The 24,075-nt window shown below is 48.4% G+C and overlaps 1 protein-coding gene across 14 annotated transcripts; it reads right to left on the reverse strand.

Annotated features, from left to right (window-relative positions):
* Positions 1-1,895: 1,895 nt before the first annotated feature.
* Positions 1,896-15,566, reverse strand: LOC119700732. Of its 14 annotated transcripts, none has more exons than XM_038136283.1 (24): positions 15,287-15,566; positions 14,818-14,898; positions 10,603-10,763; positions 10,343-10,406; positions 10,194-10,247; positions 9,118-9,180; positions 8,998-9,039; positions 8,890-8,903; positions 8,736-8,776; positions 8,573-8,652; positions 8,397-8,496; positions 7,410-7,472; positions 7,290-7,331; positions 7,061-7,198; positions 6,870-6,947; positions 3,980-4,042; positions 3,766-3,901; positions 3,598-3,638; positions 3,435-3,514; positions 3,258-3,357; positions 2,309-2,332; positions 2,177-2,218; positions 2,043-2,087; positions 1,896-1,941 (listed from the first exon to the last, which is right to left on the reverse strand). In XM_038136283.1, the coding sequence occupies exons 6-24, from the start codon at positions 9,159-9,161 to the stop codon at positions 1,924-1,926; spliced, it is 1,191 nt and encodes a 396-aa protein (XP_037992211.1). In that variant the 5' UTR covers positions 9,162-9,180; positions 10,194-10,247; positions 10,343-10,406; positions 10,603-10,763; positions 14,818-14,898; positions 15,287-15,566; the 3' UTR covers positions 1,896-1,923. The 14 variants fall into 14 exon arrangements, 10 of the variants coding, with proteins under 10 accessions (XP_037992211.1, XP_037992209.1, XP_037992208.1 ...); XM_038136281.1 differs by having other exon boundaries at positions 10,158-10,247; XM_038136280.1 differs by having other exon boundaries at positions 9,118-10,247; positions 10,603-10,698; positions 15,287-15,562.
* Positions 15,567-24,075: the final 8,509 nt, after the last annotated feature.

Below are 24,075 nucleotides of genomic sequence, written 5' to 3' on the forward strand. Positions count from 1 at the left end.
TGTAGACTCCGGGAAAATCTATAGCCTCGAGGACCTGTGAGACAACAAGAGGCGGTCAACAAGTGGCTATCTGACAGCTAGGAGGGCTCCCGACTCTGGGCCCATAAAACTTTCTACCCAAAATCCCACAGAAGACAGATGAACTGTAAAGTTACATAACTGTTCTACCTAACTGTGACTACATGCCAGGGCAGGGGAGCTCCGATCCTAGAGTGCCACAATGTAAGTAAAGTACAGACAATGTGAGCCAGCATACTTGCATACAATCTAAGCCAACACAGGTACATACAGGATAAGTACGCACAATGTAAACCAGCATAATTACATACAATATAAGCGCACACAATGTAAACCAGCATCGTTACATACAGTATAAGTACATACAATATAAACCAGCATAACTGCATATAATAAGTGCACACAATATAAGCCAACACAAGTACATGCAATATAAGTACACACAATGTAAACCAGCATAATTGCATACAATATAAGCACACACAATGTAAACCAGCATCATTACATACAGTATAAGTACATACAATATGAGCCAGCATAATTGCATACAATATAAGCCGACACAGGTACATAGAGGATAAGTACAAACAATGTAAACCAGCATAATTGCATATAATATAAGCGCACACAGTATAAGCCACCATCAGTGCAATATAAGTGATTTGAGATAACTCTCTGGAAGATTAATTCTTGAGCCCTCTACCCTTTGAGAAGATGGAACCTAGAGAACTAGTACAGTCACATGAGGGTGTAATACACTCCCTATGGAAGTCCAAGAGAATGGCACAGGAAAAAAAGGCACTACCAAAGTTGAGAAGGAAGATGAATGAAAATATCTTGTGTACTTCTTCCTGGCTCAGAGAGTAAAAATGTAAAGATGCCGGAATAAGCGATATCCGGGGAGGAACGTGAGTAAAATGCGGCCGATATGATGCAGAATGATGCCGATAAAGCATCAAGATGTAACAAAGGCCTACAGCACAGAAGACAATGGACACGGACAACATAACACGGACACGGACAACATAACACGGACACGGACAACATAACACGGACACGAGTGGAAACTGCCTGGCAGTTTCACCTTATGGACCCAAGATTCCTAGCGCAAGATGAGCCACAGGCCGATGATGCCAAAGGAAAGAAAGCCCTATGACAACACACGATGATGAAACATAACTCCTTAAAAGAAGTTAGTGTCAAAGCAGTTAGGAGGATGCTCAAAAGGCTCAGTACGCCTAGAGAAGGAAGCGAAGACTGCCGGGTGACCGTGGCTATAGCTCCGAGCCTGAAGGCGAGCTCCTCGGGGGAAAGATCCACGACGACGCTGAGAGTCGAAGAAGGCTGACGACGCAAAGTTCACAGAGAAACGTTCAAAGAGAATGCAGAGATGGATCGGAACTACCCTGCCCACCAAAGGCGCTGCTGAGGCTGAGGACAAGCCCTATCCCTTTACTTCCAAAGAGCCCCATCCCCCTACAGACCTCTCCGCTAAGCTAACGTTAAACTGCCTCCTGTGATAGCAAAGGTTTTTCCCCTTCTCCCAACTACTCGCCCCAACACTTAGCTTTTGGAAGATGAGCGAACAAAATCCATCGTCGGCTGGATGTGGACATCGAGACGTGTGCTTTGGTGCAGCCGTTTCCAAACTTTACCTACAAACCTCCTCACGGTGCCTAAGAGAAAACAGAAAAGGTGACTATTGCCCTCAAAATGAGTAATCCCCGGGACTCCTCCACACCACTGTCCCAGCTCACCTCAAATCTTGATTCGACTCCAGAGGCTGGCCCGAAGATACCTGCAAAAAGAAAAGGTACACGCTTAGCGTGCTGCTACGGAACACTCACCCACGAGTCATCCTGCCTAAACACCGACTCACCCGCTTGCCTCTGTTCCTTGGCACACCTAGGGCAGTGACAGCACCTGTAAGGAAACAAAGCAAAAAAGGATGCTAAGATACTGGGAAAACACAACCTCCCTGATCTGACAAGTATGCCACACCTATACCTAAAGCTTGCACCCACCTGGCATCGGGCATCCTTGGCCGGGAGAAGTTGCAAGTGGACCACCTAACAAAAAAACAGTGGATGCTTAGAGTTGCACCAGAAATTGAGGCCTCAGCAATAACAAATGCTGGCATCTTTTGATCACTGCTCACCTTGCCCTCCTCAACTTGACTGCTGCTCTCTGGCATAACTTCCTAAAAAAGAAACAAAAAAAAAAGGCAATGAACAGTGCTGCAACAGAGACACCATTTACGCTTCCCCAGCAGACACAAACGATGACTGACCTGATCAGGGGAATCCTTCTGCACCTGAAGGAAAGTTAAGGCAAAAGTCAAAGGGCTGCAGGATAACTTTACAGCTCCAAACAGCTTGTGTCAATCTAGGAATACCATCTACAATCCAACTGCACACTGCGTTACAAAGTTCAAGTCCCCGGGACTGGTCCTATCGCACCAGGCTACGCAGCAGGGCAGAGCGGCTCCGGCACAGATATGTGCACACACCCGTGACACAGGATGGGACGTGACAAACAATGGGGGACACAACAGGGACAGAAATCTCTTGGCAAGAAGGATGACTGCAAGGGCCAAAAGAATGCAATATGAGATGACCGAGGAGAGGGCGATGGCGAGCTGATGAGGCTCAGAGAACCCTGGAGGAAGAAGATGCTAACTGAAATATTTATTCCAAGAAGCTGCAAAGATGGATGCCTGTGAATCCTACGGTCAGAATCCTCTACCAGTCCTCACGTTCTTACGACTCCTAATCCGCCGCAATGGATCCTTGCGGGGCGCAGCTGTCCATACGGCTCAGAACAAGACCTGAAAAGACATCTGACCGGATGCTTCTAAAGAGAAATGCGATTCTGATGCCTGTCTGAGCTCCCGAGTCAAAAGTTCTATGGCATCGGTGCCAGGCCGAGGAACGCAGAGATCACAGATGCTAAGAATGATGCATGGGTTTCTGACAGGCCCCTCAAAGGGCTAAGGAAAAAGGCATGAGATACCCAAACACACAGAACGCACAATAGACAAGTGACACGAGACACACCGGGACTGCTCTGCCCTGAGCATGTCAGCACTGTGATCAAAAGTGACACTTTCCCATTCAGTGGCCTAAGGGGCCGCTTCTTCCACATCCCCGTCTCCAAAGCGGACTCAAAAACTCCTCCCGGTGAGTCCCGACCCAGCACCCCGCTTTCATGCCCTCTCTGGGTCACAGCCCTCTACTTATCTCGGACATCTGGGGATGCCGATCCATGTCTGGTGTGAAGGAAGGCAGCCTCCCTGGCTGGGAAATTCCTGCTGTCACTGGGCCGTCGTCTCTTAGACAGCTACATTAAAGAAAACCGAGCATCAATGCGTGATCTGGGCAGCACGTCGGCCAAAACCTAACAATTCTGCTGCTCACCGTTCTCCAGAGAATGCCCAGCTCCTCGGGCCACATGCTTTTGCTGCGCTCGGAGGCCACACTGTCGTTGCAGGGTATGCCTGGGTTAAGAGGAGACGAGGTGATGTGGCATTGCTGAAACCTGAGCGGACCCTCCCTTCTCCTCCCTGCTTCCCCGAATCACCGCAACTCCATAGCTGTTGCCAAAGGCGACCCAGATGACACCTTTAAGTAAAAATGGCAAAGGCTTCATCACCCAGTCCTGTAAGACTCCCAGAGGGCTCACAAGAGCAGCAAACCCGGTCCATTGGCTGGTGCGTGACGGCAGCTTTGCATACTCTAAGTGAATTACCTAAAGGACAGAAACTAAAATGGAGGCTTAGAGCTGCACCAGAAAGTGAGACTTGAGCACTAACAAAGGCTTCATTCCACTGGACACTGCTCAACTTGCCCTCTTCAACCTGAACGCTGATATCTGGCTTTACTTCCTAAAAATAAAAATAAAGAACAGGGCTGTAACAGAGTCACCATTTACCCTTCCCCTGCAAACACAAACTGTGACTGACCTGCTCAGGGGAGCCCCCTGATCCAGGATGGGATGCTCTGCCATGGATTTTATCCGGCTGCATCTGAAAGAAAGTTAAGACAAGTCAAAGGGCAGCAGGAAAACTTCACAGCTCCAAACATCCTGTGTCAAACTAGGAATACCATCTAGAGCCTGACTACACCCCGCCTTACAAATCTCAAGTCCCTGGGACTTGTCCTATCGCACCACGCTACGCAGCAGGGCAGAGCGGCTCCGGCACAAATACGTGCACACACCCGTGACACAGGACGGGACGTGACAAACAATGGGGACATAACAGGGATAGAAATCTCTTGGCAAGAAGGATGACTGCAAGGACCAAAAGAATGCAATATGAGATGACCGAGTCGAGAGCGATGGCGAGCTGATGAGGCTCAGAGAACCCTGGAGGAAGAAGATGCTAACTGAATGATGTATTCCAAGAAGCTGCAAAGATGGATGCCTGTGAATCCTACGGTCAGAATCCTCTACCAATCCTCACGACTCCTAATCTGCCGCAATGGATCCTTGTGGGGCCTGTCCATACAGCTCAGAACAAGACCTGAAAAGACATCTGACCGGATGCTTCTAAAAAGAGTGGCAGTTCTGATGCCTGTCTGAGCTCCCGAGTCAAAAGTTCTATGGCATCAATGCCAGGCCAAGGAATGCAGAGATCACAGATGCTAAGAATGATGCATGGGTTTCTGACAGGCCCCTCAAAGGGCTAAGGAAAAAGACCTGTGACATGGGATACCCAAACAACACATAATGCACGACGGACAAGTGACACGAGACACACCGGGACTGCTCTGCCCTGAGCACCTCAGCACTGTGATCAAAAGTGACACTTTCCCTTTTCATGGCCTAAGGGGCCACTTCTTCCACATCCGTCTCCAAAGCAGACTCAAAAATCCCTCCCGGTGAGTCCCAGCCCAGCAACCCACTTTCATCCCCTCTGCGGGTCGCAGCCCTCTACTCATCTCTCAGACAGGTGGGCATGCCAATCTGTGTCAGGTGCAAAAGAAAGCAGCCTCGCCATCTGAGCGGTCCCTGCTGGCACCGGGCTGTTGTATCTTACTCTGCCAAGAGAAAGAAAACCAAACATCAGTGCACAAGCTTAGCAGCACATCGGCCAAAACCAAACAAGTCTGCTACTCACCACATTCTTAAGAATGCCCAGGTCCTCGGGCCGCACGCTTTGGCCGTGCTCGGAGGCTGACGCCATTGTCACAGGATTAAGACACCATTGTCTGCCTAGATTAAGCGGAGACAACTTGATTTGGCATTGCTGAAACCTGAAAGGACCCTCGCTGCTGCTCCCAACCTCCCCGACTCACCACAACTCCTTGGCTGGCCCTGATGGCTACCCAGATAGGATGGTGAATGAGAAAATTTAAAGGCTTCATCGCAGAGTCCTGTAATACTTCCACAAGGCCCACATGTGCAGGAAACCCGGTGCATTGGCCAGTGCGTGACGGGGGCTGGACATCTGCCGAGTCAATTGCCTTAAGCAAACAAACGAGAATGGAGGCTTGGAGTTGCACCAGAAATGAGACTTAAGCAATAACAACTACTTCTGTACACAACTTAATGCTCACCTTGCCCACTTGGCCTTGACTGCTGCTATCTGCCTTGACTTCCTAAAAATAAAAACAGAACAGTGCTGTAACATAGTCACCATTTATGCTTCCTCTGCAGATACAAACAGTGACTGACCTGCTCAGGGGAACCCACGAGCCTGGGATGGGGTGCCTAGACAAGGATATAATGCATCAGCACCTGAAAGAAAGTTAGGATATACATCAAAGGGCTGCAGGATAACTTTACAGCTCCAAACAGCTTGTGTCAATCTAGGAATACCATCTACAATCCAACTGCACACTGCGTTACAAAGTTCAAGTCCTCGGGACTAGTCCTATCGCACCAGGCTACGCAGCAGGGCAGAGCGGCTCCGGCACAAATACGTGCACACACCCGTGACACAGGATGGGACGTGACAAACAATGGGGACACAACAGGGACAGAAATCTCTTGGCAAGAAGGATGACTGCAAGGACCAAAAGAATGCAATATGAGATGACCGAGTCGAGAGCGATGGCGAGCTGATGAGGCTCAGAGAACCCTGGAGGAAGAAGATGCTAACTGAATGATGTATTCCAAGAAGCTGCAAAGATGGATGCCTGTGAATCCTACGGTCAGAATCCTCTACCAGTCCTCACGTTCTTACGACTCCTAATCCGCCGCAATGGATCCTTGCGGGGCGCAGCTGTCCATACGGCTCAGAACAAGACCTGAAAAGACATCTAACCGGATGCTTCTAAAGAGAGATGCGATTCTGATGCCTGTCTGAGCTCCCGAGTCAAAAGTTCTATGGCATCGGTGCCAGGCCAAGGAACACAGAGATCACAGATGCTAAGAATGATGCATGGGTTTCTGACAGGCCCCTCAAAGGGCTAAGGAAAAAGACCTGTGACATGGGATACCCAAACAACACATAATGCACGACGGACAAGTGACACGAGACACACCGGGACTGCTCTGCCCTGAGCACCTCAGCACTGTGATCAAAAGTGACACTTTCCCTTTTCATGGCCTAAGGGGCCACTTCTTCCACATCCGTCTCCAAAGCAGACTCAAAAATCCCTCCCGGTGAGTCCCAGCCCAGCAACCCACTTTCATCCCCTCTGCGGGTCGCAGCCCTCTACTCATCTCTCAGACAGGTGGGCATGCCAATCTGTGTCAGGTGCAAAAGAAAGCAGCCTCGCCATCTGAGCAGTCCCTGCTGGCACCGGGCTGTTGTATCTTACTCTGCCAAGAGAAAGAAAACCAAACATCAGTGCACAAGCTTAGCAGCACATCGGCCAAAACCAAACAAGTCTGCTACTCACCACATTCTTAAGAATGCCCAGGACCTCGGGCCGCACGCTTTGGCCGTGCTCGGAGGCTGACGCCGTTGTCGCAGGGTCTGCCTAGATTAAGCGGAGACAACTTGATTTGGCATTGCTGAAACCTGAAAGGACCCTCGCTGCTGCTCCCAACCTCCCCGACTCGCCACAACTCGTTGGCCTGTCCTGATGGCTACCGAGATAGGACGGTGAATGAGAAAATTTAAAGGCTTCATCGCAGAGTCCTGTAATACTTCCACAAGGCCCACATGTGCAGGAAACCCGGTGCATGGGCTGGCTGGTGGCGGTGGCTGGACATATGCAAAGTCAATTGCCTAAAGCAAACAAACGAGAATGGAGGCTTGGAGTTGCACCAGAAAGTGAGACTTGACCAATAACTACTTCAGTACACTACTCAATGCTCACCTTGCCCACTTGGCCTTGACTGCTGCTCTCTGGCTTGACTTCCTAAAAATAAAGACAAAGAACAGTGCTGTAACATAGTCACCATTTATGCTTCCTCTGCAGATACAAACAGTGACTGACCTGCTCAGGGGAACCCACAAGCCCAGGATGGGGCGCTCTGACAAGGATATAATGCATCAGCACCTGAAAGAAAGTTAGGATATACATCAAAGGGCTGCAGGATAACTCAACAGGTGGAAACACCTTTTGTCAATCTAGGAATACGATCTAGAGTCCAACTACAGCCCACGCTACAAATCTCAAGTCCCCGGGACTGGTCCTATCGCACCAGGCTACGCAGCAGGGCAGAGCGGCTCCGGCACAGATATGTGCACACACCCGTGACACAGGACGGGACGTGACAAACAATGGGGGACACAACAGGGACAGAAATCTCTTGGCAAGAAGAATGACTGCAAGGACCAAAAGAATGCAATATGAGATGACCGAGGAGAGGGCGATGGCGAGCTGATGAGGCTCAGAGAACCCTGGAGGAAGAAGATGCTAACTGAATGATGTATTCCAAGAAGCTGCAAAGATGGATGCCTGTGAATCCTACGGTCAGAATCCTCTACCAGTCCTCACGTTCTTACGACTCCTAATCCGCCGCAATGGATCCTTGCGGGGCGCAGCTGTCCATACGGCTCAGTACAAGACCTGAAAAGACATCTGACCGGATGCTTCTAAAGAGAAATGCGATTCTGATGCCTATCTGAGCTCCCTAGTCAAAAGTTCTATGGCATCGGTGCCAGGCCGAGGAACGCAGAGATCACAGATGCTAAGAATGATGCATGGGTTTCTGACAGGCCCCTCAAAGGGCTAAGGAAAAAGACCTGAGACACCCAAACACACAGAATGCACAATAGACAAGTGACATGAGACACACCGGGACTGCTCTGCCCTGCACACCTCAGCACTGTGATCACAAGTGAAACTTTGCCTTTCAGTGGCCTAAAGGACACTTCCTGCACATCCCCATCTCCTAAGCGGACTCAAAAACTCCTCTCGGTGAGTCCCGACCCAGCACCCAGCTTTCATCCCCTCTCTGGGTCACAGCCCTCTACTTATCTCTGACATCTGGGGAACCCGGTCCGTGTCAGGTGCAAAGCAAGGCCGCCTCGCCATCTGGGAAGTTCCTGCTGTCACTGGGCTGTTGTCTCGTAGTCTCCTACAGTCAAGAAAACAGAGCATCACTGTGTGATCTTGGCGGCACGTCGGCCAAACCCAACCATTCTGCTACTCACCGCTCTCCTAAGAATGCCCGGGTCCTCGGGCGGCACGATTGCGCCGTGCTCGGAGGCCACGCTGTCGTCGCAGGGTCCGCCTGGGTTAAGAGCAGATGAGATGATGTGGCATTGCTGAAACCTGAGTGGACCCTCGCTCCTCCTCCCCGCTTCCCTGACTCACTGCAACTCCTCCGCCATTGCCAAAGGCTACCCGGGTGCCACCTTTAAACAGAAAAAGCAAAGGCTTCATCACCGAGTCCTGTCGGACGTCCACAGGGCTCACGAAAGCAGCAAACCACGTCCATCAGGTGGCTGGTGACGGGGGCCTGGCATACTCCGAGTGGACTGCCTAAAGCACACAAACGAGAATGGACGCTTAGAGTTGCAACAGAAATTGAGACCTCAGCAATAACAACTGCTTCTGTCCACTGGACACTGCTCACCTTGCCCTCTTCAACTTGATTGCTGCTATCCGGCTTGACTTCCTAAAAATAAAGACAAAGAACAGTGCTGTAACAGAGTCACCATTTACACTTCCCCTGCAAACACAAACCGTGACTGACCTGCTCGGCCGAACCTCTGCACCCGGAATGGGGCGCTCCGCCATGGATTCTATCCTTCTGCATCTGAAAGAAAGTTAGAACAAAAGTCAAAGGGCTGCAGGATACCTTCACAGCTCCAAACATCTTGTGTCAATCTAGGAATACCACCTAGAGTCCAACTACAGCCCACGCTACAAAGTTCAAGTCCCCGGGACTGGTCCTATCGCACCAGGCTACGCAGCGGGGCAGAGCAGCTCCGGCACAAATATGTGCAGACACCCGTGACACAGGACGGGACGTGACAAACAATGGGGTCCCTAAACACAAACATCACTTTATACTACAAATTGTGACACAATGATGAGAAAAGAGTTCCTGGCAAGAATAAGTAGTGGCAAGGACCACGAGGATGCCAAAAGAGATGACTGATGCTCAGGGGACAGTGGATGGAGACAGCTCCTCTAAGGAGCAGAAGACTGGAACAGAGTGACCTGTTATAAGACCTGTTGGTCACGATGATCAAGGCGGCTGTGAGACAATGCTACGTTTAGAATGTTCTCCATATCGTGCAATCTTACGTGCCCCAGGACTTTACAGCTCACGGCTGGAAAGGATGGATGCTGATACAGCCGGGAACCAGGCCTCAAAAGACGTCTGACTCGATGCTTCGGAGATGTGACTCGAGATGCGGCTGAGCCCGCCGGTAAAAGAACAAATGATATTGGCATCCTGCTGAGAAGCGCCAGCGTTTGAGAACCTAGACACGACAGCTGATGGTTTTGCTAAGGGCCTCGAGGGGAGAAGGCAGAGATATTGGATCCAAGGGACCCCAAAGACACACTAGGTAACACAGGACACCGAACAACACAACACAGACCGGAACTGTTCTGCACCGCATACCCTACAGCTGCAATCGAAAGCAGAGCCTCTCCCTTTAGCTGTTCCACGGGGCCCCTTAGAGGACATCTCTTCACCCTCTGCAAATTTTTAAATCTGTCTAGGAATTTCCAAGCCACTACTCTCCTATCATCCCATCTCCAGGCTGTGGCCCCCCAACTTATCTTTTGGATGACCGGTGAGGTGAATCCACATTGGACCTGAAATGAGTCTGCCTCAGAGGGCCCTGTGATCGCTGTCAGCCTCTTGGTCAACTACAATAAAGAAAACCAGAAACAATGTATGAGTTCAGTGATATATGGGCTAAATCCCAGAAAATCAGCTACTTGCCCTCTCCTGAGTTACTTACACTCTCCTGAGTGTGCCTGGGTCCTCGAGTCTCCAGCTTTATCCTGAGTCCAAGGCTGTGGCACCTGGGTTAGAGAAAGGCAAAGTTACATGGCGTTTCTGTGACTGCAGTGTGCTTGTGTGATGTAAGACATGTGAATGCCTCTGCTACGCTTGTGAAAAGCCTTGGGGGGGCCCTCAAATAGACACCATTTCTCACCTTGCTGCCTTCAAAACCCCCCACCACCCCCCACAATAACTCCTAACCAGATACATCCTCACCCTCCTGCTCCTAGTCACAATCCTCAACTTAATTGTAGTCTCAATCTCAAGCACCATCTTTGACACTGGGCGGATCCCTTTTGTGATGTGATGAATCTGCCACAAAAAGTGTTGCACTTGACACGATCTGGATTTTCCGGAAGTTGCGCTCCTCCTCCAACCTAAAAACAACCAAGAACAAAACCAGAAACTACAAAAGAACTTTTCCACCCCTAAAAACACAACCCAAAATCATGAGCTTAAATACTCCCTGTGTTCAATGCTGTATTCTTCACAGCATCTTCAAAGCCTCTATGACTTTAGATGCCTAAAAGCACCTGCTGGAAACAAGCTAAGATAAGCTGAAAGAGTCTCTTCACCGAAATGAGAGGAGAGCTCTTATCCCAGCAGATCCCAGAGAGGGAATGAAGCCCCTCTGCAAAAGCTGGGGTTAATATACCCCTGATTGGGCCCACCTCTCCTTCCCATGACACCCAGGAAAAGGGAGGGGGCAAATCCCACCAGGTATAAAAGCCCTCAGAACAGCTACAGCTGTTTGGCTCCTCTGCCTTGAATTCAAGGGGAGTAAAGGGCTTGATATAGGAGAAAACTCTTCAGAGGAATGACAACGCTTTCTTTTTTGCTACAACTAATTGGAGCAAAAGGGCGGAAGACTGGTGAGAAATAAAACTTTGTGTTTAGGTAGCACAGCCAGACAAATTGGGTAAGTTGCTGTCAACTGACATAATTATTCTTTAGTGACTACTAAATATTATTTCACGTGTGACTAAGTAGGGTGGGGAAGAATACTAATGATATGAATAGTCTAAGTCTGCTTGGGACCTCTAATTAGGGCTATCTACATTATAAACAAAAATAAGAAAAATAATCGCCTCCCAGCAGTGTAAGGGTTAGGTACGTGCCAGGCTCACCCTTCTCTGAGATATCTGGTCCTAGGGCACAGAAAGAAGTGCCCTGAAATGCACATTTAAACCCTTAAAATGCTGAAAAAGGCAGAGCTTCCTTCAAGTGAACCCCTTCAAATGAGAAAATGGGGCAGTTGCCTCCACTGAAACTGATACAATGGCAAATAAATGCCTTCTGCCCTTTAATTTAATCCCCTAAAATATTGGGAAAAGAGCAGGTTTTCTTACTGTAAATCTCTCCAGTGATGAAAAAAATAGGGATTTTTCCCTCAATCCAAACCCTTAAGAAGGAGAGATAGCTGGGCATCCCCCTCAGTTTAAGCCTTAGGAAAACAAAAAAGAGGGCGGTTACCCTTAAATCAAACCCATAAAAAACATCGTTAAGGTTTTCCCCTTCTATTTAAACTGGAAAATAATGGAAAATGGTGACTCCCTGTCAATTAGCCCCCCTAACAGCATAGAAAAGGCAGGATTCTTTCAACTGAGACCATTAAAATTGCAGGGGAAGCAGATTCCCTCACAATTTGAACACAAAAAATAGGGGAAAGGGAAGCTTTTTCCCTCCATTTAAACCCCTTTTCTCCTAATAACCCCTCTCTTTTCTGGGAGTGCTGTGGAGGGTCTGGAGGCTCTGGGGAGGGACTGACACAGTAAAAGGGGAAAGTTGAAAGCTCTCCCCTGGAACCCCACATGCTGCCCGGCCCGCTCAGGTGCCGCCCCTTGGCGAGAGGGTTCTTCTCTTGGCATTTTCTCGAAGCGATGCTCCGTGCCCGGGTGGGTCCGGCTGCTCCCCTGTCCCTGCTGGATGTTCCGACCGTAGCTCTGGGAGGGGCGCTCGGGATACCCCCGTTAGCCCCTCTGGACTAGCATCTCCCTGTGCAGATATGCCCGGGTAACCCCCTGAAAGCAGCTGGTCACACGGGGTGCTGCTAGACCTTGGACTGGGGGGTGAGGTGAAGAAAGGTCCTGTGAAGAAAGTTCCCTCCCCTACACAGCCCTTCATCTGCCCCTTAAACAATGTGGTGCTAGACTTTCCTTTCCAAGGAAATTAACAGTCTTTCCCTTCTGCGTGCCCAGGGCCAAAACTGGGATTCTGCCTCCAAAACTGCAGACGGCAAACGATTTCTGGCAGACCGCAGCTGCCGAAGCCGAGAACTCTCGCTGCCCTTGGAGTGCCACGGGCCTCTTGTGAACGGACGTCCGCACGCGGCGGGGGTGAGTTTGGCTTTATGGGGAAAAGGGCTGGCGTTCCTGTCCGGGGGCCTATGCCTGCTCCGCTTCCGAACGGCGCGGGATTTCTCCCGGAGTGGAGCTGCCCCCGCCTAGAACTCGGGCTGCCCTGGCAGTTTGCTGAGCGCCTCCTGCAAACTGGCATCGGGAAACTCGGGGTGTGAGTTTTCCTGTGTGGAATTTCTCACAGACCAAAGCTAAGGGCATCTAACCCTAACTTTGACCGCAAGGACTTAGCTGGGTCTAAAACTTACGACTTTCGGACCGAGAGCGGGGGACAGGACCCGCTGTGCTGCCGCTGGCCCCTTTCTAATGCATTGCAGCCCTAAAACTTTGCCTTTTCAGAGGGTGTGTCCTCTGACCCTGCCCGTAATCTTCAAAATATGCTAAAGATTCCTAAAATAGCTTTGAAAAACCCCCAACAATACCCTAAAAAATCCCAGACAAGTCCTAAAAAACCTTCCAAAATCCCCTAAGTATGTTTAAAAGTTCTGGAACAAACCTCAAAAAAAACATGCTCAGCCTCCAAACTCTACCTATTGCTCTCTAGCCCTCAGATGTCGTCCCTATCTTTTTGCAGTGGTACTTGTTGTCCTCTGAGGGTTCTGTCATTGTCCTGGTGTGAGGGTTGCTGTCTTGTCACACCGGGAGGGTTGCGGTGTGGTCTCACTGTTGGGGTTGCTGTGTTGTGCTGCTGTTGGGGGAAAAGGCTGTTGGTAGGGGGACTGCTTAGGGTGAAGTCAGGGCTGGGGTGTGTGTACCTGAACTTGCCTCCTAAGCTGTACCCTGTAGCCCTGATTTCCACTGGACTGTCCAGCCCTCAGGTCCTCTCCCTTTACCCCTAAATCCCTCCCTCTACGCCCCAGCCTTCAGGCTCTGTGTCACCCTCAAGCCCCTTCTCAGCTGCCCTTCGGCCTCTGTGTTTCGTGCTGTGAAAAGACCCCAGAAAACCCTAAGAATTCCCTAAAAAAAGCCCTAATCTTCAAAATGTCCTAAAACCCCCCAAAGAATACCCTTAAAATACACTAAAAATACCCTACTTTTAAAAACCCCAGAACACCCCTAACAACCCCTAAATATCCCCTAAATAGTCCTAAAAGAGCTCAAAAATAGCCCAAAAATCCTTAAAATGCCCTGACAAGACCTTTAAAACAGACCTAAAAATTCCCTCAGAAACTGTAGAAATACCCTATATCTAAAAAAGTCCTCCACATACCCTCAATAGTCCTAAAAAAGCCCCAAGAAGACTCAGAAACCCCCCTAAAAATTCTAAAAACTACTAAGAAAGCCCTTAAAATACCCTAAAAAGACCTCTTAAAAGCCCTGAAAGAGCCCTAAAATTATCCTAAACGTTCCCAGAAAATCCCTAAAAAACTCCCACAAACACAACCCTAAAATATCCTTTGCAACCCCTGAAAAAAGCCCTAAAAAATGCACATCCCCCAACTCCTACCTTTCACTGTCTAGCCCACAAACATCATCGCTACCTTTTTACTACGGTCGCTGCCTTGTGCTGTTGTTGGGGAAAACTGGTGTCCTAGGGGTGCTGTTTGGGGTGAGCTTAGGGTTGGGGTGAGGGCTTCTGCAACTGTAGCCTAACCTTACCTATTACTCTGGGTCCTGTCCTTTTTACCCCTAACCCTCAGTGTAAGCTGCCCACTTGTCAAACCCCCCCTCTTTGCCCCTCAGCCCGGAATGTCTGTGTGTCACCCCAAGCCCTGCAACGTTGTCCCTTGGCCTCCTAACCTCCGATGGACGCTCTCCACCCGGGTAGGGTTGGTTTTTAGGGTGAGGTTAGGGGAGGTGTGAGTGCTGGTTCACCTGTCACCCTCAGGCACCCCCCACTTTTCCCCTCAAGGCTCTCCCCAAGCCTCTTCTTGTCACCCTCAAGTTCCCTAGAGTAGCCTCTCAGCATCTCTGTGACAATCTGGACCCCCCAGTCGCTCCTAAAGATTCCTTCTGCCTCTCAGCTACCCGATCCTCTGTCACCCTCCAGCCTACCCTCCTCAGCCCGCATCCTTTGTGACACCTTGCAGCCCAGCATCCACAGCGGCCAAAACCCGAAAATTCTGCTACTCACCATTCTCCTAAGAATGCCGGGCTCCTCGGGGCGCACGCTTCGGCTGCGCTCGGAGGCCGACGCCGTCGTCGCAGAGCCTGCCTGGATTAAGAAGAGATGAGGTGATTTGGTATTGCTGAAACGTGACGGGACGTTGGCTCGTTCTCCTCGCGGGGAGCGGACAGAGCGACCGGCACCGGCCGGGACCAGCGCAGCGCCCGCGCCGCCTCTTCCGCCCGCCGGCCCGGCAAAGCCCCCCTCGACTCCGCACGGCTCGCACCGCCTGCACGCCGGACCGGCGCCGCCCCGCCGGGATTTTCCGGCACACGGTCGCCTCCACCGTCTGGAGCGGGGCGCGCGCGGGGGCTAGGGGGGGTGTAGCCCTGTTCCGACGCCGCTCGCATGCCCCCGGCCCGTGCACCGCTGCGACCGCGCCCCTGCCGCCCGCCGAAACCGGCCCCGCCGGGCCGCCCTCGCCGCCGCCATTCACCTCAGCCACGGCGTCTCTTTACGCTTCTGAAACACCTTCGCCCCTCCCCGCTATTTACAGACACCGCCCCGCTCGCCGCTCGCTTCTCCCGCCCCTCGCCCTCCCCTCCCTCGGCAGCCGTCCTTCCCCCGCCCCCCCGGCGCCCAGCTGCGAGGGGCGGGGCGCTGGCTCGGGGGGGCTGCAGTGCCGCGCTGTGTCCACAGGGGGCAGCACTCCCGCCGGCCGCAGCCGGGGGCTGCCGCTCGCCTGGAGGGAAGGGAGGCAAGAACAACAGGTGCGACCCCCTTCGAAAACTCATCAAAAATAAATGCCCCAAAAAAACCCGCACGAAAACTAAAAACACCCTGCCTTTAACCAAATAAAACCTCAAAACACCCTTTCCTTAAAATTATATTTAACTATTTTTTACATTTTTCAGATTCACATTTACATTTATAGTGTATATAAAAGTACAAATTATTTCTATTCTATATTACACCTATTGCTCATACTTATTTATATTTAAACTTTTGTATATATATCTATACATTTGTATATTTAGATTTAAATATATTTAGATTAGATTTATATATATATATTTCTAAATTTAGATTTCTATTCCTAAAATACATATGTTCTTTAAAACGAAACCCCTGCCTCTAACCAAAATCTGTCCATATTTTTAATATTAATTATAAATTATTAAAAAAAACCCTGCCTCTAAACAAATAAGAACAAAAACCCACTTTATTTAAAAATATACTTAGTTTTATATTTATATTTTCCATAATTATACTCACACTTACATTTCTTTAATATTCATATATTTGATTTATAGATACATATAAATCATAATGTAATACTATAGCTACAGTATGATTTACATTATGTATTTTATCAATTTCTAAGACTTAGAATTTTCTCCCTTTTATATTTTTCTATATCTTTATATATTTATGATACAGGTCTATATTTGGATTTATATTTTTAATCAGTATTTCTTTTTTTATTATTTATAGTAAAAGCCCTGCCTATAACCAAACTTTTTTTAAAAATCCCACCGTTATTTAAAAAAAAAGAATTATTTTTATATTTCTATTTTTTCATATTTCTATTCACATTTATATTTTATAGTGATGTATTCCATTTGCAGACGTAAATAGCATATAGCAAAATATAATTATATATATTCTAAAAAATATATCTATTTTTAATACTTATAATATCTAATTTTATTACTTATATTAACTTAGATTTTATATATGTATTTGTTCTATATTTCTATACTTAGATTTCAAGTTTTATAATTGTTATACATGTAAAATTAAAAAGCTGCCTAAAACCATATAAAAAAAAAAAAAAAAACAAAGCCTTCATTTTTATCCCTACTTAATTATTTTTATATTATATTCTTCATATTTATATTCAATTTACAATTTGTTATATATCTTATACGGATATACTATAGTTATCGATCTATTATATATTACACATAATATATTACAATATAAGAAGATATATAGAGTATTATTGGTAATATGAAGTGTATCTAGTTCTGTTATTTTGTATTTATTTCTATTTTATGCTTTTCTATATATCTTTATATATTTATAATATATTCCTATTTTTACATCGTTGACGTTGCTGTTTATAATCTGTATTTCTATATTTTACATAAACATCTAATGGACATAAAACATTATAATATCTTCCTGATATAATACAAAACTATGCTGCATGTTCTCTTTATTTATATTTATTTTATTTGAATTTTATATCTACAATTTATATTCCCATTTCCATATTTATATCTCTGTTTTGCTTATTTACACTGGTATGGCTGGGAGGCGGGGAGACGGGACAGGACGAAAGGGGACGAAACGGGAGAGGCACGGCACTACTATTATGATTTAAATAACACCCCTGCCTCTACGCAAATGCAAGCCAAAAAGAACCCCTTTCTTTTAAACAGCATTTTAGTTTGAGAACATGCCCTATTTTTACATTGCCATTCCCATTTCAAATGTCTATGGATGGGTAGTGCTGTCTGTAGTCTATATTAGGTCTCTTCGGCTACACTCGGCTGTTCTCGACAACACTCGGCTATGCCCCGCTCTTCGGCTGCACTCGGCGACGGTCGGCTATTATCGGCTCTTCGGCTAAAGCCGGCTATTATCGGCTGCACTCGGCTCTTCGGCTGCACTCGGCTACCGTCGGCTACGCTCGGCTCTTCGGCTGCATTCGGCTACTCTCGGCTACGCCCGGCTACGCTCGGCTCTTCGGCTGCACTCGGCTGCACTCGGCTCAGCTGGATTTGCGCGCCCTTTTTGCCGCCATCTTGAGAAGGTCAAACCAGTCCGCGACACGCCACACTCAACAGGGCGGCGGGGAGGGGACCTCGGCAGGGAGATAGGCGTTTAGCGCCAATGCCTGTCACAAACCCGCCGAAATACGCCCGCCCGCGGCGCCGCTGAGCCCACAGCCCGTCTCCAAGTACCCGAAGCGCCACAGAAAATCCCGCTCGCGCCGGCGCCGGCGTTCCGTTCCGGCAGTCCAGTAGACGGACCGCGGTCCTGCGATTTGCGCGCCTTTTTTGCCGCCATCTTGAGAAGGTCAAACCAGTCCGCGACACGCCACACTCAACAGGGCGGCGGGGAGGGGACCTCGGCAGGGAGATAGGCGTTTAGCGCCAATGCCTGTCACAAACCCGCCGAAATACGCCCGCCCGCGGCGCCGCTGAGCCCACAGCCCGTCTCCAAGCTACCCGAAGCGCCACAGAAAATCCCGCTCGCGCCGGCGCCGGCGTTCCGTTCCGGCAGTCCAGTAGACGGACCGCGGTCCTCCGATTTGCGCGCCTTTTTTGCCGCCATCTTGAGAAGGTCAAGCCCGTCCGCGACACGCCGCGCCCGCCCTGCCGCCCGCCGCCGCACACAGGCGTGCCCGCCGAGCGCCGCTCGGCCGCCGAGCGCCGCTCGCCTGCACTACCGCGCTCTGCCCACAGGGTGGCAGCACCGCCGCCCGCCCCACCCCACGCCGCGGCGCTGCCGCCGGGGAAGGCGGCAAAAACCGGCAGCTGCCACCGCAACGGGAGCCGCCCCCGGCAAAAAAACCCTCCAGAATCAATGCCCCCCCGACAACGCGAAAGGAGAAAAAGAAAAAAAAAAACAAAAACAAAACCCTGCCTCTACCCAAATGAAAGCCAAAAAGAACCCCTTTCTTTTCAACTGCATTTAAGTTTGAAAAAACGCCATATTTTTATATTTACATTCCCATTTCCATTTAAAATGTCTATTGATGTGTAGTGCTATCTGTATTCTATATTACATCTCTTCCTATCCCTTCTATTTATCTATATTTTATATTTCTGGAAATATTTTTTAAATCGTGATTATATGTCTCTCTATGTAGAACTGTGTAACACTATCAAGATCTGTATTATTTAAAATAAAATAATTAAAATAATCAATTAAAATAAAAAACCCCGCCTCAAACCAAATAAAAAGCAACCCCCCCCCCCCCCCCTTGATTTAAACCATATTTTTTAGAGTATTACATTCAAGGTATTACTTGTAGTATAGTGGAAATTTTTTAGGCTATTACATTTTTCATAATTATATATTCATATTTCCATTTATATTTTTATTTATTATGTAGATTATACATGTTATATAAAATACCTTTTAATATATTTTTATATATACATAAATATATATACATATATATGTACATACTATTCTTAGATATCTCTCTTACTTCTATTAATTCATAGGTAATATTTATAGATATCATTATAGATATATTTGGATCTTTGGATTTGTATTTTTAGATTATTTCTATTTATGTTACTGAGTAAAAAACCTGCCTATCAACTAATAAAAACCAAAAAAACGCCCCGTTTATTTTAAACTGTATGTCATTATTTTTATATTTACGATCTATAGTTAGATATTTTTGCGTATATAGAATAGACTGTGTTTTGTATATGTTATACCAGGTTACAAGAACATACTATATATTACAGTTTGATTTGTTTCGATTCTTATGTTTACCCTTATAATGTGATCTTTTTAAATGGATATTTCTTTCTATTTTAAACTAGATATCGAACCCCATAAATTCACTAACCTAACACATCAGAACCACAAAAATGCTGCACCCTCCTCGGCACCGCCACGCGCTCACATCCCAGCACAACACAGAAAAACAGAGCCCGCTCCTGTTGCCAACAGAGCGGAGATCCCACAAGGCTTCCCCCGATTAGAAACTCAAACAAACCCATCTATAAAGAAATGTAAAAATCCCATTAGAGCTAGCCCAAAACCTCCGTGCTTCCTCATCATAAACTTCCTCCTCAATCAATTTCTCAGAAACCCAAAAAACTCCAATACACATCCAAAAGGAAAGAACTGCTAAGAAAAACAAAAACCTGTACAAAATAAATCAAACCAGCTCCCTAAACTCCAGACTGTACAACTGACCCTAAACATTACTAAAAAGACCCCCGAAGCTCTACCTTTATGCTAACTCACAAGTAATGAACAATAATCTGTAGAAATAATTTTAAATTTAAAAAAAAACTAATGAAAAGCATAAAAAAAATTCTAAGCTATTAAAATGTCAAAAAATATCACTGCTAAAATTTTAAAAAAATATATACTGCCTATAAACACCCACCATATAAATGCTCCTGTCCCCAAAAAGAAAACTAAACCCCCCCCCCCCCCCCCCACACCGGCTGCACACAACATGAAGCAAGACAATTAATTCTAAAAACCACCTTAAGCCACTACGTAAAAAAACCTTTCAAAAATTAAAAACTGCAGGTAACAAAAGCCATCCAATCACTTAAACACCCAAAACTCCAGCAGCCGAGCTGCCCCTACCAAATCTCTGTGTTTATACCTACGATAAACTAAGCCAAAATCCCAGCAATACATCTCAGAAGTCTATTAAAGAAACCTGTTGAAATTAATTCTGCCTCAAATACAAACCAAGCCATCCACAGAGTTATCTTCGCTCAAAAAACAAATGACACAGAGTTAACAACACCAAAAAAGAAGACAACACACCGTACACCACCAAAGAGTATCACGTTGAAGGAAAAAAAAATAAATTATTTGGCTTTTTTTCAAACTAACTTCTTTTATTAGCTAGAACTAAAGCTTTCAAAACTCCATACGTATCGCAAGCAACGTGCAGTTCTGGTTTCTCCCCGTACCCTCTTTGTACAAAGGGCCTGGGCACAGCACAGGGCCGGGATTCAATGGAATGAATGCATCCCCCACGACCTTTCAAAGAGCTCCGGCACCGCGGCTCGCAGATCCGGACTGCCGTGCTCAGCTACCCTCACGGCCACGTTCAAGCACAATCCACCAGATTGCTCAGAGAATTCCCACTAAAACTCAGCTATAATCACTGAGCAGAAAGTCCTTTGGGGTGCTGCTCCATCTCTCAGCTGCTCCGGGCAGAGGGAAGATGGCTTCTCGTCACGCACGGCAGCAGCAGCGATGGATCCTGGAGGTGGGGGGGGGGGGGGGGGGGAGGGTTGGGGTTTTTTTTGTGGATGTAAAAAAAAGGGTAATGAAATTAAACCAGGTCTGATATAAATGTCTTGAAGCGCCATTCGAGCTTCTTAAACCCAAGAAAACCGTTCCGATTCCTGAGTCCGGTCTTGCGCTGCCTCCTCGCTCTTTGTGCTCGCAGCCCGTTGCAGGAAGCTCTGCAGCCTTTCTTCCCCATCCTGTGTTAGAGAGGGGACAGCTATTAGGGGCACGCACACGCACAAACGGTCTTCAAAAAGATCAAATGCCTGCAGTAAAAATTACATAAGTAATATCCTCTCTCAAACTGTTCAAGAAAAGGGAAACTGGAGGTTTAATGTCCCTCTGAGGGATATGGGATAAAATCTTCCCCCTGAGTGTGCACACAGTAATAAAATACTGATTTTTTGGACCAAACGAGGTAGGTCTGTATGAGACCTACAGCTCAGGGGGCTTTCACGGCTCCCGGCGATGAGGACTGAGCACAGAAGAAAGTTAAAGATGAACTGTTAGTCCCCTGAATTATTGCCCTGATGTAGGGGTTTTTTTGGTTTGGTTTTTTTTTGGTTTGGTTTTTTTTTTTTTGGTTTTTTGGGGGTTTTTTTGGTGCTTTTTTTTTTTTTTTCCCCTGCTAAGAGACATACCAGCTTCTTCCCTTTGTTTCTGGGTTTCCAAGTCACCCTGTAATTCGTAACCTGCACCAAGCTGACACGGCTAAGTGAGGAATCCGGCTGCTGTGCTCCAAGCCACGTGTCCCTGGCGTGACGGGAAGTCAGGAGTACAGAAACAGCTGTGGAAGAAAGGTGAGAGGAAGATCAGAACAGATATGCTCCTAGTTCCCCACAGCATTACCGAGCCAAGCTGCTCGGTACCTCCAGGACTATGCTTTAAAAGAGCTCCCTAACTCTTTTCCCACCTGGAGTAGTGGAAAAACAACAACTCTACTCGCAAGAAGGAATGAACCATTTTCCTGTTCAATCAAGCGGTTTGAAATTGGACCCCTCAGATGCTCTCGCTGACCAGCAACAGGGATCAGCAGCCAGGCTCAAGTGGAGCTGGCTTTTAAATAGCACACAAACTTAAATTAGCAACAAGCAAAAAAAATATTCCTAACACAATAAACCCCAAAAGGCCTCAAACTACCAAAATAAAAATACCACCTAGTAAGAAACGTGAAGGCAAAAGAGAAACGTAACCAGAAACACTATCTCCCAAAGGATCCGTAACAATCAAACATATGCTCCGATCAAACAATCCAAAGAAATAAAAGCCCTGTAAGATAAGAAACAAGAATGCGACTAAAAAGATTAAAAACCCCTCACCAAGTAACTACACGACACTACCTCGAACCCACCGAAACAAACGCTGCATACTCAAGCTAACAAAAGGCACCACCACAGAATCCAAAACCTAACTTCTACTTCATGCTACGACCCATAAAACCCACGGTAAACCCTAGAAAACATCATAGCGGGGGGGGGGAAATTTAAAAAAAAAAAAAAATCCGACCACAAAACTGAATTCAAAACAACCTACTCATCAACACCTGAGCCGAGAACCATAACATTCGAGAAGTACAGCACATCCCGTACCATCCACCAGCTGCAAACAAAACAAAACGATACAATAAATTCCTAAAAGCCGCGTCAAAAGCAGGACATCAAAGACCTTTCCAAAATCGCTCCCCGCGCTCCCGGCGCCGGACGGAGCGGGGCTCCCGGCAGGAAAGCGGCTCCTCCGGCGGCTCCTCGGGCGCGCAGGGGCGGCGCCGCTCCGGGAGAGCCCCGGCTGCTCCCCCCTGCCCGGCGGGGCCGGCACCGGGCCCAGGGAGCCCCGGCAGTACCCGAGCCCCGCGCCCGGAGCGGACAGAGCGGCCGGCACCGGCCGGGACCAGCGCAGCGCCCGCGCCGCCTCTCCCGCCCGCCGGCCCGGCAAAGCCCCCCTCGGCTCCGCACGGCTCGCACCGGCGCGGCCCGGGCAGTCCCGCGGCAGCCCGGCCGCCCCAAATTCCCCTCCGCCTCAGCAGCTCCCCGGGCGGTGCCAGCCGGGCTCCCGCGCGGGAACGTTTGGGGCCGGGACACCGGCAGAAGAAGCGCCCTGGAATGCAGCGGCACAGCCCGACTTCAACCCTGCAAACGCTGCGAGAGCTGGAGGCTCCTGCAGTTGAACCCCCGAAACTGACTCAACAGGGGGTGCTCACCTCTCTTCAACAAGGGCAAATAAATGCGTTCTCCCCTTCAATTTCAACCCGTATTAAAGCAGAAAAGAAGAGGTTTTCCTCCAGTTGTGCTAAAAGAGGGTTTTTTACCTCAATTCAAACCCTTTAAAAGAAGGGACAATAGGGCTGCCCCCTCAAGTTAGACCTGCTGATGAAGAAAATGCCGGGGGCGGGGGGGGCTATCCTCAAATCAAACCCATAATATGACAAGAGTATTTTATTTTTCTGGGGGCACCGGGGAGGGATTGGCAAGATGAAATTGAAAAGGGAAAGAGAAAATTCCCCGCTACAAATCAACACGGGCTCACCTGCTTGGCTGCTGCTTCCCGGCACAAAGCTTTGTCCCTGGGCACCTCCTTTAAGCAATGCTCCACGCATCCAAGCGCGTATCCAGGTGTGCCCCAGACCCTGTCAGAAGCTCTCAGCGTCCTTCCATGAGACAGCCCCGGGAGCCCCCCATAAACCTCTCTACTCAGCAGCTCCATGCAAAAGAAAGCTGAGGCAAACCCTCCCCCTAAAACAGCCTCCCCTGACAGGAGCCGCCCCCTCATCATCCTCGCAGCTCACACCTGGGGCTGCTCTGAGCCCTCATCACCCTCACAGCTCACACCTGGGGCCACTCTGAGCCCTCATCATCCTCGCAGCTCACACCTGGGGCCACTCTGAGCCCTCTTCATCCTCACAGCTCACACCTGGGGCTGCTCTGAGCCCTCTTCATCCTCACAGCTCACACCTGGGGCTGCTCTGAGCCCTCTTCATCCTCACAGCTCACACCTGGGGCTGCTCTGAGCCCTCTTCATCCTCACAGCTCACACTTGGGGCTGTTGCCACGCTCCGACAGCACCTCTCCCTCTTCAGCACGCAGCCCACTTGTCACAGACACAGACCAAACAGAAATCTGCTACGGGTGTTGGCTTTTCTTAGTCCATCTGGTGACACAATTAAAACACATAGGTGCATTTGTGGCATTGAGGGAAAGCTTTCCAGTGGAGAAAACAGTCCTTCTGGTAGCCCCCTTTGATACACCTTCAGAAAAAGCAGAATCAGCACCA

Source organism: Motacilla alba, chromosome 4 (assembly GCF_015832195.1).
Source record: "Motacilla alba alba isolate MOTALB_02 chromosome 4, Motacilla_alba_V1.0_pri, whole genome shotgun sequence".
Taxonomy (NCBI): Eukaryota; Metazoa; Chordata; class Aves; order Passeriformes; family Motacillidae; genus Motacilla; species Motacilla alba.

Excerpts from the sequence above, each read along its gene's own strand:
- LOC119700732 (XM_038136283.1), bottom strand. The coding sequence starts at position 9,161 with ATGGCGGAGCGCCCCATTCCGGGTGCAGAGGTTCGGCCGAGCAG. Across the intron at positions 7,199-7,289 it reads GTCAAGGCCAAGTGGGCAAG|GCAATTGACTTTGCATATGT; the intron begins GTGAGCATTGAG and ends TGTTTGCTTTAG. Across the intron at positions 2,333-3,257 it reads GGCATCCCCAGATGTCCGAG|GTGCAGAAGGATTCCCCTGA; the intron begins ATAAGTAGAGGG and ends ACTTTCCTTCAG.